This window comes from Mytilus galloprovincialis, chromosome 7 (genome assembly GCF_965363235.1).
Source record: "Mytilus galloprovincialis chromosome 7, xbMytGall1.hap1.1, whole genome shotgun sequence".
Taxonomy (NCBI): Eukaryota; Metazoa; Mollusca; class Bivalvia; order Mytilida; family Mytilidae; genus Mytilus; species Mytilus galloprovincialis.
Genome location: NC_134844.1, coordinates 80,716,542 through 80,730,720, shown reverse-complemented (window position 1 = coordinate 80,730,720; position 14,179 = coordinate 80,716,542). Strand labels below are relative to the sequence as shown.

Below are 14,179 nucleotides of genomic sequence, written 5' to 3'. Positions count from 1 at the left end.
GCATCATTTAAATTTAAAAAAAATCCTTATCGTAAAACACCCCTTCAGGCGAAATGGAGTCTTCCATATTATCGTTTCGAGTTGTCTCCCTTCCGGAAGGGAGACAACTCGAAACGATAATATGGAAGACTCCTTCCGTGAATTCTGAATAACAACACGTCGAGTATTAGCTCGTTCTGTCAATAAACGTCGTATTATATTTAAAACGATCGCATTTTAAACCGATAAATGTGTACGGAAAGGAGTCATGATCACTGACCCAAAGGAAATTAAATATTTAAAGAGTTAGGAATGGGGTTCCTCCTAGAATTAACGTAGGAAAATAGGTGATAAGATACGAAGTGAAATACCTTCTCTCAGTCTGAGTCTCAGTGACTGCTGTGGAAAGTAAACTTGTAATTGATAGTACAAAAATAGAACATAGACCTGATTACATTGTTCATACACTTTTATCCGTGATTGGCTATTTTGTAACTATTTTAAATGTGAAGTTGAATTAGTTTTGAAAATAATATTATCCAGCTACATGTATACATGTGTCAATGAAACAACGGCAATCGTATCCCTCAGAGTAATCTGCTCTTTGATTTTGAATTACGATTATCATCCCCAATTTTTCGACGGCAATTTTCTAGGCTCTTAGACAATTATAGTTCACCGTTACGATTCAAATACGACGGTAACGGTATAGAAAAACCTTGCAGCTGAGTAACTCTTAACAACATGCTACATTAGAGAAAAAGATTTTACCTATTTCTGCCGTCGCATATTTGGATCGTCGTAATTCCAGTTACGATGATCAGTTTAACACCAGTGATATTCAAGATGAAATACACCCTTTTAAAGTCTACTGTAATGATAATCTATATTTAGATAAATACACATGTACATCATTTTACATACAGTATTACAAGTTTGGTCTGGAGCTCTTTCGAAGCCCGGTATGTATGTATTTACTGTTTTACGTTTTTTTTTTATTGTTTTGTCTTACTATTGCATAAGGCTCTCTCTGTGTATATACATTGGATATGCGTACACTTGCTAAGATTAATAGTAAAATGCTTTTATCTTTTATTTTTCTTCAATTTCAGAGTAAAAATTTTAAATGTGCTGTAATGAATATCTGACAGAGAATATTTGATATACAATCGACAGTTGACGCGTGTTTATGTGTGTGTACGAATGTGACTATGAGACACAGTATTATACACAACTTCTTTTGTCCACGTACATCAATAATCAATCTCTTTATACATGTTTTAAACACGTGTTAATATCGGTCATCTCTAAATCATAATACTGTGAGCTCCTTAAGTTTTTAAAAGCATATTTTTAGCAGTAAATACAGTAGCTTTGAATATGTGATAAATAGCCTGCTGTTTAATCCATATCACGCAACTTTGATGCGCACCCTTTATCGCATACCCTTTATTACACCTTTAACCTGTATCACACCCCTACCTTAAATGCAACTGTAAAAATACAACAATAAACAAAATATTTTTAAAACAACAGCACGCAAATTGTAAGGTAACCCAGGTGCTTTGGAGGCTTTTAAAACAAGACAAAAGTAGAACTGAAGGTAACCCAGTGGACAGTTCTCCCCTGTTGAAATATATGATAAAGCGTATAAAACATGGCAAAATCCGTATCACATGCCCTATCACCCTCGACCAATATCATCCCTCGGGCCTAAAGGCCCTTGGACTGATATTGGTGTCTCGGCATGATACGACATATGATACGAATTTTGCCATGTATTATTCTATATATATACAGATGGTCACCTTATTAATTAACCAACATAAATAATTTGTCCTTAGTACACGGATGCCCCACTCGCACTGCCATTTTCAATGTTCAGTGAACCGTGAAATTTGGGTCAAAATTCTAATTTACATTAAACATGTTAAAATTATAAAGATCATATCTTAAGGCAAATATGTACTAAACTTCAGAGGCCCCTCATGGGGGGGGGGGGGGGGGTCCTAGTAATCACATAATCACCATTTTTTTGCCAATATAATCACATAATCATTAAATATTTGCTTATCTTTAGAAATCAAATAATCATAAACTAAAAATACAGTCCTAGGTAATCAAATAATCATGAAATATTTGGCTTAATAATCAAATAATCATTAAAAAAACGACCAAGTAATCACATAATCAAAAACCCCATGAGGGCCCTCACTTCAAGTTGGTTTGACTTCAACTTCATCAAAAACTACCTTGACCAAAAACTTTAACATGAAAGACACAAAACTTTAAACTGAATCAGGACAGATGGACGAACGGATGAACGAACGGACGCACAGACCGAAAAACATAATGCACATTAATGGGGGGGGGGGGGCATAAAAACATTAATAATGAGGTAAGCACGTGTATAGCATGTGCAATGCGATATAGTTTATTTCGGTGACGGATCGATGCTCTCTCTGCCAATTTGTACATCCCCTTCGGCACCTGTGTATTGCGATCATTGGTTTTTTACGCGAAAGGTCACGCTGAAGTTTCTGTATATGAAATTTTAGCATGTCGGCAAATTATTTATTGTCTGGGAAGCCGACAATAAAAAAAAAGTAACTTCCTTCTCAATTTGCACAGGCACTTGTTTCTGTCAATGTGGGGTTTACTATCCATACCAGTACAAAAAAAAAACACAAGGTAGCTAACGGAAATTTTCAATGTGTTCGCTTCAACCAATATTTTTTTAATTTCCCTTGATTTTTTCACAAATAAAAGTACACCAGTCTGTCGGTAATTGATTTATCTTTACAATGAAACAACTTTCACGTACCTTGAGAATACCCCTCAAACAGAATAACACACTTCAGATGAGAATTATTGACCTTTTTCCAGACCATTGAATTTGTAAGGACTTAACTTCCGGTTAACTTAGGAATTTAATATTACTGTGTAATCCCATTGGTCACATTTTTCTGGTTACTGGTAACTAGTATAAATAAACAGGTAACCAGATGAATTAAACCAATGGGATTGCACAGTTATATTAACTTCCTAAGTTTACCGGAAGTTAAGTCCTTACAAATTCAATGGTCTGGAAAAAGGTCAATAATTCTCATCTGAAGTGTGTTATTCTGTTTGAGGGGTATTCTCAAGGTACGTGAAAGTTGTTTCATTGTAAAGATTAATCAATTACCGACAGACTGGTGTACTTTTATTTGTGAAAAAATCAAGGGAAATTAAAAAAATATTGGTTGAAGCGAACACATTGAAAATTTCCGTTAGCTACCTTGTGTTTTTTTTTTTTTTTGTACTGGTATGGATAGTAAACCCCACATTGACAGAAACAAGTGCCTGTGTCAATTTGGACAAAATTTTAAAAAATCTTCGGAAAAAGTATGTATAAACTCATCATAGATACCAGGACTAAATTTAGTATATACGCCATACGCACGTTTCGTCTACAAAAGACTCATTAGTGACGCTCGAATACAAAAAAAGTTAAAAAGGCCAAATAAAGAACGAAGTTGAAGAGCATTGAGAACCAAAATTCCTAAAAGTTTTGCAAACTACAGCTATGCCTGAGGTAGAAAAGCCTTAGTATTTCAAAAAATTCAAAAATTTGTGAACAGTAAATTTATAAATATAACCATGTCAATGACAATACATGTCAGCACAAAAGGTGCTGACTACTGGGCTGGTGACACCCTCGGGGAAATAAATCTCCACCAGCAGTGGCATCGACCCAGTAGTTGAAAATAAACTCATCATAGATACCAGGACTAAATTTAGTATATACGCCATACGCGCGTTTCGTCTACAAAAGACTCATCAGTGACGCTCGAATTAGTGTTATAACAAAAGCCATTAAGTTATAAAAAACATATGCACTATTTTTCTTTAATTTCAAGTTTCATATGACTTTGATTGATATAGTTTAATAAAAACATTGATTGTGATAATGTTGAGGCTCATATGTAAGTATTTGTGCCGAGAAAAAAAGATTTTTAGGCAATATTCAAAACATAGAGCAAATAAAAATGGCCAAAATTTGAAGTGGGTTCGGTAAAGACCGATTTTGGCCTCAAATTTCAGGTTCATCTGACAAAAGATTTTGACCACTTTTTAAACACTTAAGTGTCTATTTTATTTGAATCAATTAGTTTATGTAAAAGATTTTAACTTATTTAATCATTAAACACGCACCATTTCAAGCTAAAAATCTACCAAATATGCCGAAAAATGTTACTTTTCAGATGGTTTTTGTCAAAAATGAAAGTGGCCGCGCCGAATCCGTGTTCATCATCAACCTTTATATATGTTTTGTATTATCATAAAATACAACTTACATTTTAATATTAAGGATGAACACGAATGCGGCCACTTTCGTTTTACACGAAAACCGTCTAAAATTTAACAAAAATGCTTGAATTGTGAAGATTTCAGTAATTAAGCATGACTTAATGGTGCTAGTACCCGATATATGTGCATTGTATTGTCAAAAACAGCCCATATTTATGTAGCAGAAACATTCTTCTGTCCAATAAATAACCAAAGGTTTACATTTTAACAATTTTGTAAAACTGCTATATTTTAGGGCCAAAAAGGGGTCTTACTGGACCTACTCCTTTGAAAATATCAATATATGTACATTTTTTGTATTGTATATCTAAGAGACTCTTGTGTTAACATTTAGTTGAGTTCGAAACATGTGCGTTTGCATTTTATTGCAGTTAGCCTGAATAATGCGCAAAACTTCACGGCAAAGGCGAATAACTATCAAGTGTTGGGTATTTTCAACCATTTGAAAACTGTTTGTCATTTTTTTTCCATATTAAGAAATAAGAACTATTGCAAAAAACAATTATGAAATAGCTATTTTTTAGTTTAACTATATGTATCACTTTCATTGTAGGTAAAAATTAAATATGGCAGAATACTCACAGTGGCCTAAAGGTTGGTAATGCTTAAAAGTGTTGAAGACCTTTTATACAGGTTATAGACTTTTCGGTTCACGTAGTTTTTACAGACTGTAATCTTTATTCAAGTTGAAAAAACGTATCAAAGTTTGCTCGCAATTGGATAAATAAACCATCTAAAACCATTTTTAGGTATCAGGGGCGGAATTTTGCCGATATGATCATGTTCAGCAATGCATCCCTTGACAAACGATAGTTCAGCAGTCGAGACGCTATAACACTGACAAGTTGGAAAGAACTGAAAATAACTGAGAGTAAGATTAACAGAAAATTCGTATACATTGCTGTGAAAGCTTCAGACTGATTATATGTTAAACCTACGACCTATGGTTTCTAAACTGCGGAAACGTTCAACGTTATTTTCCCTAGAATTCAGGATTTAGCATTTTTTCTCGGGATTGCGGAATAAAAAAACCCACTAGTATTGTAAATAATTGGAAAAAAAGTTTAAATTTAATATTGGTCGATCTCAGGCACTCGTCTTTACGACATAACAAGTTTTAGTTGTATTGACAGCAATCACAGCATATAACGGAATTTCGCAACCTGTTGACATTTTTCTAAATCACAAGTTAAATACCTTGTGTTTTATAAAGGTATATAGACAAAAATTCTGAGACGATTGCCTGGCCTGTGTGGTCGCCGTTAGCAATGTTACGAATGGATATTGCTGGAAATTACACGAGTCAAAAGTGTTTTTAAAGAAACATAATACTTCATACATTTGAATAACTCAAACATTCGCCGTGGTATGGTAGTGTGGTGATCTGAGCTTAGATAGATTAAAAAGATAATATAGCAAAACATTTATCATTTAAAAAACCATGCACTTTGATGGACTTTATTTCATAAACTGGTAGAAGGTGAATCTTCTTTTACTGCCGATTTCATTGAATGTGTAGGGAAAGGTAAAATCCTTGGCTAGCTTGCTTATTAGCTGAACCGTGAAGTCATTATTAGGTAAGGTAAACTATCCTCCTTTGAGAGTAAACTAGTCCGACAGATAACTAATCTATCTTTCTGTAAGACTAGATTACTTCGAAAGGAGGGTAGTATACTTCACCTAATAATGACTTCACGGTTCAGGTAACAAGCAAGCAAACCAAGGGTTCTACCGTTCCCTACACACTCAATGAAATCGGCAGTAAAACAATACACTCCATTGTTATCGTAAAAGAAAGTATTCAGGCAACGAGAAGTAATCAAGTAGTCAATATAATATGTATCAAAGTGTCGAATAGACAACTAGTATCTGGTATTAGCATGATTAGTTTGAACAATATTTTATTTTTCAAAAGTGCACAAATAACAATTATATAACTTAGAAACACAGGGATTCGGAAACATAGAAGAACGTCTTCCTGGTATCCATAGAATGTAGTGGTATTCAAAATAAATAGTAAATATAAAACGAAGATGTGGTATGATTGTCAATGAGACAACTCTTCACGAGAGCTCAAATGACAGAGAAACTAACACCTATAGGTCATTATATGACCTTCATCAATTTGCAAAGCCTATATCGCACAGTCAGCAATACAAGGCCCCGAAATGACAAGCGTAAAACAATTAAAACGAGAAAATTTACGGCCTAATTTATGTACAAAATAATGAACGAAAAAACAAATATGTAACACAGCATCAAACGACAATCACTTAATTACAGGCTCCTGACTTGGGACAGGCACATACAGAATGCAGCGGTGTTAAACATATTAGTGGGAGTCCAATTCTAGAGTGACATAATCGGACAACAACATATTTTTTATAATATAGGAATGATAGATTAAAAGTCTGTCTTTGTATTGTTTTTATTACAGTTGAGTTAGCCAGTAACGATATTCTGACTATTAAGGACCCAAGTGGGAACATCATTGAACTGTTCCCTTGTTACGGGTATTATTTCCCGAGAACTTCCATTGTAAAGCGACGATATCCAGACCCTCGGGATAATATCCCTAGCATTATTAAAATGAAGACCAGACATGATGATGTCTTCCTAACGGCTTATCCAAAAACAGGTGAATGTAAGACTTAAAAGCGTATGTGTTCTTCTTTCCTAACGGCTAATAAAAAACAGGTGAATGTAAGACATTGAAGCGTATGTGTTCTTTTTTCCTAACGGCTAATCCAAAAACAGGTGAATGTAAGACATATAAGCGTATGTGTTCTTCTTTCTTAACAACTTATCCATAAACAGGTGAATGTAAGACATAAAAACGTATGTGTTCTTCTTTCCTAACGACTTATCCAAAAGCAGGTGAATGTAAGACATAAAAGTGTATGTGTTCTTCTTTCCTAACGACTTATCCAAAAACAGGTGAATGTAAGACATAGAAGCGTATCTGTTCTTCTTTCATAACGACTTATCCAAAAACAGGTGAATGTAAGACATAGAAGCGTATGTGTTCTTCATTCCTAACGGCTTATCCAAAAACAGGTGAATGTAAGACTTAGAAGCGTTGTGTTCTTTTTTCCTAACGGCTTATCCAAAAACAGGTGAATGTAAGACATAGAAGCGTATGTGTTCTTCTTTCCTAACGGCTTATCCAAAAACAGGTGAATGTAAGACATAGAAGCGTATGTGTTCTTCTTTCCTAACGACTTATCCAAAAAAACAGGTGAATGTAAGACATAGAAGCGTATGTGTTCTTCTTTCCTAACCTCTAATCCAAAAAACAGGTGAATGTAAGACATAGAAGCGAATGTGTTCTTCTTTCCTAACGGCTTATCCAAAAACAGGTGAATGTAAGTTAGAAGCGTATGTTCTTTCCTAATGGCTTATCCAAAAACAGGTGAATGTAAGTTAGAAGCGTATGTGTTCTTCTTTCCTAACGGTTTATCCAAAAACAGGTGAATGTAAGACATAGAAGCGTATGTGCTCTTCTTTCCTAACGGCTAATCCGAAAACAGGTGAATGTAAGACATAGAAGCGTATGTGTTCTTCTTTCCTAACGACTTATCCAAAAACAGGTGAATGTAAGACATAGAAGCGTATGTCTTCTTCTTTCCTAACGGCTTATCCAAAAACAGCTGAATGTAAGACATATAACCGTATGTGATCTTCTTAAATTTTTTAAAACTTATTAGTACTTAAATCACTGTATTGCTCTTAAATATCTCAAATGCCAAACATATAACATTTTTGTTCAAGTGTTCATAACAAATACAATTGTGAAAATACATACCTTTTGAGATTAATTTGAATGATTCACTAGCACCTTACACCTAGTATGATAGTCTTGTGATATTTAGTTAATATCAAGTATTTCAAGGAATAAAAGAGTTGTTATCTGGAACATTGCTTTAATAAAACATCTGAAAATATTAATTATTCTCATTATTGACAGCTGTTTTGCTATGGAAAGCCAACGAGGTCAAAATTGTTAATGCGCAAATTGTCAATTAGCCGTTGGAACATGCAAAAATTCTCAATTTAAAGATTCGTTTTGACTATCCTAATATATAGCATTTTAAGTAAACTGCGTTAATCTTTATTGATAAACAAACCATAAACAGTATAATAGTCCTTAAAAAAGCAACAGCCAAAAAATATCATCTTCATCCTGTATACATAATTGAATTGACAAGTGTCCCTTTGTTTCGGTTTTTCCACGCGAAGAAATTACATTTGTGTAAATGCCATAAAAAGGTATGTTTGATTGTCAATTTGATATATTTCAACGGAACAGCAACCCAAACCGATAAAAGACCACACCAATTTATTTTCTTTTGTTCATCTATATACTTGTAATACTTGTTCTTTTTCTTTTCGCTATTAACAATACAAGATTCGACTTTCCGTGTAAAAAAAAATTATTATAAGAAAATAAATTAATTTTGAGCACATTTTTTACATCGTTGTAGGAACCCATTGGTTGACTGAAATCATATATATGTTACTTAACAAAAGACTAGAATACAATAAAGAGTATGGTAAAGTCAGTGCCATGCTGCCACTTCAAACACCGGAAATGGTAGATAAACTGCCATCCCCGCGTATATTAAACAGCCATTTGCTATTAAGTTCCTTACCACGTGATATATTGACCCAAAAGAACAAGGTTGTATTTGTGAATCGCAACCCAAAAGACGTTGCTGTATCCTTATACCATTTCTGCAAGCATACAATAAACTACGAAGGTTCATGGAACGATTTTCTGCAACTATTTATGTCGGGAAAAGGTATTTAAATTTTTTTTATAATTTATTTGAATATCTTCCATCTGTGATATATGATAGCATACACATTCTGCAATCTTAAATAGTGTCATACATGTCTTAGGAATGCTCAAGTACAATATCAACACATATCTTAAGAAAAAACGTTATAAATTATTAATGCGAATGTCATACAAGTAAAATGTTTAGCAAGCTATAAAAGAGGAACGAAAGACACCAGAGGGAGAGTCAAACTCACAGATAGAAAATAGACAAATAATAGTACAGAAGACACAACATAGAAAACTAAAGACTAAGCAACACGAACCCCATAAAAAATGGTTGTAATCTCAGGTGCTCCGGAAGGGTAAGCAGATCCTGCTCCACATGCTGCCTGGTGTTGCTTATGTTACTACAAATCCGATAAATAGTCTAATTCGGTAGGTCATATTCGTGAAAAGGGAAAGGATATTGTAGTTACGACATAAGGAAATTATCCGATATCTGTGAAACGGTTATTTCATAACGGTCAACCAACTCGTGATGGCATCGAAGGGATGATTTCAACTTCCCCATTTGGAACTCTTGGTGTAATAGCTTCCTTGTGAGTAGCAATCCTTTATCAAGGAAATCATGATAGGAAATAAAAGCTCGGGAATATCGTATCAATTGGGAGATATATACTCCGTATGCAGGCGCTGCTGGAATGTTGCTACATAAAAATGGAAAGTTTACAATTGGGAAGCTAAAATCATCTCTTTTGTTGTAAAGTTTTGTTTTCAACCGACCCTCATTGTCAATTTCTAGATGTAAGTTAAGATATGAGGCAGACTTAGCATTTGTTGTTATAGATAGATTATCGTTGATCATGTCAACGAGATTGATTTTCTCGCTTGAGCCGATACGGCGAAAGCGAGTAAGGTAATCGAGTTGAGATGACCAATGATAATCTGTTTATCGCTATTTAACGTATATTTATATTTATAGTTTTTAGCGATAATTTAAGTCATCTTAACTCGATTGCTTTTCTCGCGTTCGCCGTACCGGCTCAAGCGAGAAAACTTATCTCGTTGAGATGATCAACGATAATCTATAATTATCACTAAAAAGATCAAAGGAAAAATGCACAAAATAGCGATGATATCCTTTATCTCCAGTTCGATGGGATAGATTCGTTCAACGTAGTCACCAAATTTTGTATTATTTAATGAGAGAACATCATCTATAAAGTGGAACGTAAAGTAAAAGGATATTGCTTACTTCTTATCTTTCTTCCTAAGAAGTTCTTGTATGAAGTTTGGAAAAATTTATATAAAACTATGTTTAATCCACCATTTTTAAAACCTTTCTTTTATTGTAGGCATGGTTTATGCAGGCCCGTGGCACAAATACATGATGGACTGGGATAATGTCATAAGGAATAATTCAAAACTAGATGTATTAGTTGTCAACTATGAAGATCTCAAAATGGTAAGATAAATTATCAATATGTTGCGTGTCCCTTTCAACCTATCACCTACAGTTTTCAATATTGAAAGCGTCTGACATGGGTATATCTTGACCGACGTCATATAAATCAGATATTCTTATCTTATTACCCTCGGTTCAGGTTTTAGTTTCAATTCGAAATAATTCTTTGGGAGTATAACATTTCAATTCATATCATAGTGTGTATTCTATAGTATGTAGTAATAGTTGTATAGTGTATGATAATAGTTGCATATTGTAAATGATTTACTTTATGGTAGTAATTGAACAATAGACTTGATTCAAAGAACATTTTTTTCTGAAACCGGTTTCAAATACGGATTAAAGTAGTTTTGATTTTTCATACCGACTTCCCTCGCTTAAAATGACGTTCTTCTCGGATCTTTCTAAAGTAAAGGTGCTTGGTTACAATTTGAGTCTACACGGTCACCAGTAAGAAACAGTATGACCTTACGTGGAACACTATCCTGCTGTCGATTATCTTTAGTGAGACAGGAACTGAATATCTGTTTATAGATGGGTATAACGTATTCAGTTGTTAGTCTTTTGCCTTTTTACTTTTTTCGGTCTATTTCTCTCTTTTCTGCTTTTAACAAAAAAAATTACAAAGAGATGTAACAAACTTGATAAAGAGAAACAGCGTCTTTGTCCTTTAAATTAATGTCGATTCATTCATTACTACTTTCTCGAAATTTGTATTACAGAATCCACTGAAGGAAATTGAAAGGCTTGCAGATTACTTAGATGTTAAAAGTAATCCTGATTTCTACAGTCAAGTTTCAGAAAGATGTAGGTTCAATCAATTGAAAGACGACTACAAGAACAGAAATCATCCTTTACGCGAGGTTATATTTAGGAAAGGTAACTCTAATAACAGAAATCATCCTTTACGAGAGGTTATATTTAGGAAAGGTAACTCAATAACAGAAATCATCCTTTACGAGAGGTTATATTTAGGAAAGGTAGCTCTAATAACAGAAATCATCCTTTACGAGAGCTAATATTTAGGAAAGGTAACTCTATTAACAGAAATCATCCTTTACGAGAGGTTATATTTAGAAAAGGTAACTCTAATAACAGAAATCATCCTTTACGAGAGGTTATATTTAGGAAAGGTAACTCAATAACAGAAATCATCCTTTACGAGAGGTTATATTTAGAAAAGGTAACTCTAATAACAGAAATCATCCTTTACGAGAGGTTATATTTAGGAAAGGTAACTCAATAACAGAAATTATCCTCTACGAGAGGTTATATTTAGGAAAGGTCACTCAATAACAGAAATCATTCTTTACGAGAGGTTATATTCAGGAAAGGTAACTCTTATAACAGAAATCATCCTTAACGAGAGGTTATATTTAGAAAAGGTAACTCTAATAACAGAAATCATCCTTGAAGAGAGGTTATATTTAGGAAAGGTAACTCAAAAACAGAAATCATCCTTTACGAGAGATTATATTTAGGAAAGGTCACTCAATAACAGAAATCATCCTTTACGAGAGGTTATATTTAGGAAAGGTAACTCAATAACAGAAATCATTCTTTACGAGAGGTTATATTTAGGAAAGGTAACTCTCATAACAGAATTCATCCTTTACGAGAGGTTACTATATTTAGGAAAGGTAACTCAATAACAGAAATAATCCTTTACGAGAGGTTACATTTAAGAAAGGTAACTCTTATAACAGAAATCATCGTTTACGAGAGGTAATATTTAGGAAAGGTAACTCAATAACAAAAATCATGCTTTACGAGAGGCTATATCTCAATAACAGAAATCATCCTTTACGAGAGGTTATAATTAGGAAAGGTAACTCTAATAACAGAAATCATCCTTTACGAGAGATTATATTTAGGAAAGGTAACTCAATAACAGAAATCATCATTTACGAGAGGTTATATATAGAAAAGGTACCTCTAATAACAGAAAGCATCCTTTACAAGAGGTTATATTTAGGAAAGGTAACTCAATAACAGAAATCATCCTTTACAAGAGGAAAGGTAACTCAATAACAGAAATCATCCTTTACGAGAGGTCATATTTAGGAAAGGTTACTCAATAACAGAAATCCTCCTTTACGAGAGGTTATATTTAGGAAAGGTAACTCTAATAACATAACACCAATTCAATAAATATGAGACAGTAAATTCTATATGGGGATAGAGCGACCGAATTTAAGATAAATTTAGACGGAGTTGTTCAAAAATGATTATTAACACTACATCTAATTAATGCGGAAGCACTCCATACTATTAATGTGCACGCGAACAACCCTTTAACAACTCTATAAAATTCCAAATACCAAGTATTTTGTTCTATATAATAACATGTATTTGCTACAACCAGAAAATTAAGACATATATCAAGCTTGTCGTCTGGGTTTTTTCCTGAACTTTGTCGCGATGTTGTCATGGGAACCATAAGCAGTCAAGAATATTGCATTTTATTGAGATACAAATAAACAAAATTTTGAGATGGCCTCAGGATGTCAACCACCTATCAAAAGTATAGATTCGGATAAAACGCATTTGTAATCTAATTATTTATGATTATTTTAATTCCTTGTCAATTGTATTAAAAATGAATTCAATTTTATTAATTATTTCAGTCTTATCATAATTAATAATTTACTTCTGATTACATTTAGTTATAAAATCGTTAATAATGTTTCAAGTCCAGTTACATGGTTTAAAAGGCGATCGGCAATATGAATAAGTCCTGGCGGTTTTTTTTTCTCCCGCATATTGTTTTCATACATCATGGGGGTTCGTAAGTCAGAAGAATGAATGGGGTCAAAATCGAACTTAGCTGCTTAGAAATCACTGTCTTGAACGAAATGGAACAGATTCTAAAGAAGCCGATATTAAATATGTATCATCATAGTGTAGTCTATAATATAGTAGTTTCCTATATTTTATTTTAGGTGAAGTGTTTGCTTATAACATGTTTATTGGTATCAAACTTTCACTTCAGGTGATGTTGGAGATTGGAAGAATTGGTTTACAGTGGCACAAAATGAAGAATTTGATAAACACCTTACTGAAAAATTAACAAATTCGTCATGGACATTTAGGTACTGTGTCAAAGAATAAAATTTAGTTATTTAACTATGATTGTTTTTTCTTGTGCTTTCTAACAATAAATTTAGTAAGTATGACAGATGCAAATGTGCAAATAAATCTAGTTGTCTGACGTCAGTATTTATCTATGTCATTTCATTGAGTTACCTGCAAATCTTATTTGACGGATGCCAACTTGTAGAGCAGGATCTCCTTAATCTTCCGAAGAACCTGAGATCACCACCGGGTTCTAATGGGGTTTGTGTTTCGCAGTCTTTACATGTTTAACCCCGCCACATTAATTATGTATGTGCCTGTCCCAAGTCAGGAGCCTGTAATTCAGTGGTTGTCGTCTGTTTATGTGTTACATATTTGTTTTTCGCTCATTTTTTTTTCATATAATAAGGCCGTTAGTTTTCTCGTTTGAATTGTTTTACATTGTCTTATCGGGGCCTTTTATAGCTGACTATGTGGTATGGGCTTTGCTCATTGTTAAAGGCCGTACGGTGACCTATAGTTAT

At 33.6% G+C, this 14,179-nt stretch overlaps 1 protein-coding gene across 2 annotated transcripts; it reads left to right on the top strand.

Moving 5' to 3' along the window:
• Positions 1-833: 833 nt before the first annotated feature.
• On the top strand, positions 834-13,709 carry LOC143083778 (sulfotransferase 1A1-like). Of its 2 annotated transcripts, none has more exons than XM_076260097.1 (7): positions 834-941; positions 4,886-4,926; positions 6,770-6,970; positions 8,817-9,134; positions 10,471-10,580; positions 11,303-11,459; positions 13,573-13,709. In XM_076260097.1, the coding sequence occupies exons 2-7, from the start codon at positions 4,899-4,901 to the stop codon at positions 13,689-13,691; spliced, it is 933 nt and encodes a 310-aa protein (XP_076116212.1). In that variant the 5' UTR covers positions 834-941; positions 4,886-4,898; the 3' UTR covers positions 13,692-13,709. The 2 variants fall into 2 exon arrangements, with proteins under 2 accessions (XP_076116212.1, XP_076116213.1); XM_076260098.1 differs by having other exon boundaries at positions 873-945.
• Positions 13,710-14,179: the final 470 nt, after the last annotated feature.

Bases quoted from the DNA above. Each gene is read 5' to 3' on its own strand.
- LOC143083778 (XM_076260097.1), top strand. From the start codon at position 4,899: ATGGCAGAATACTCACAGTGGCCTAAAG. The intron at 4,927-6,769 runs GTTGGTAATGCT...TTTTTATTACAG, and splicing joins ATACTCACAGTGGCCTAAAG to TTGAGTTAGCCAGTAACGAT. The intron at 11,460-13,572 runs GTAACTCTAATA...CTTTCACTTCAG, and splicing joins CGAGGTTATATTTAGGAAAG to GTGATGTTGGAGATTGGAAG.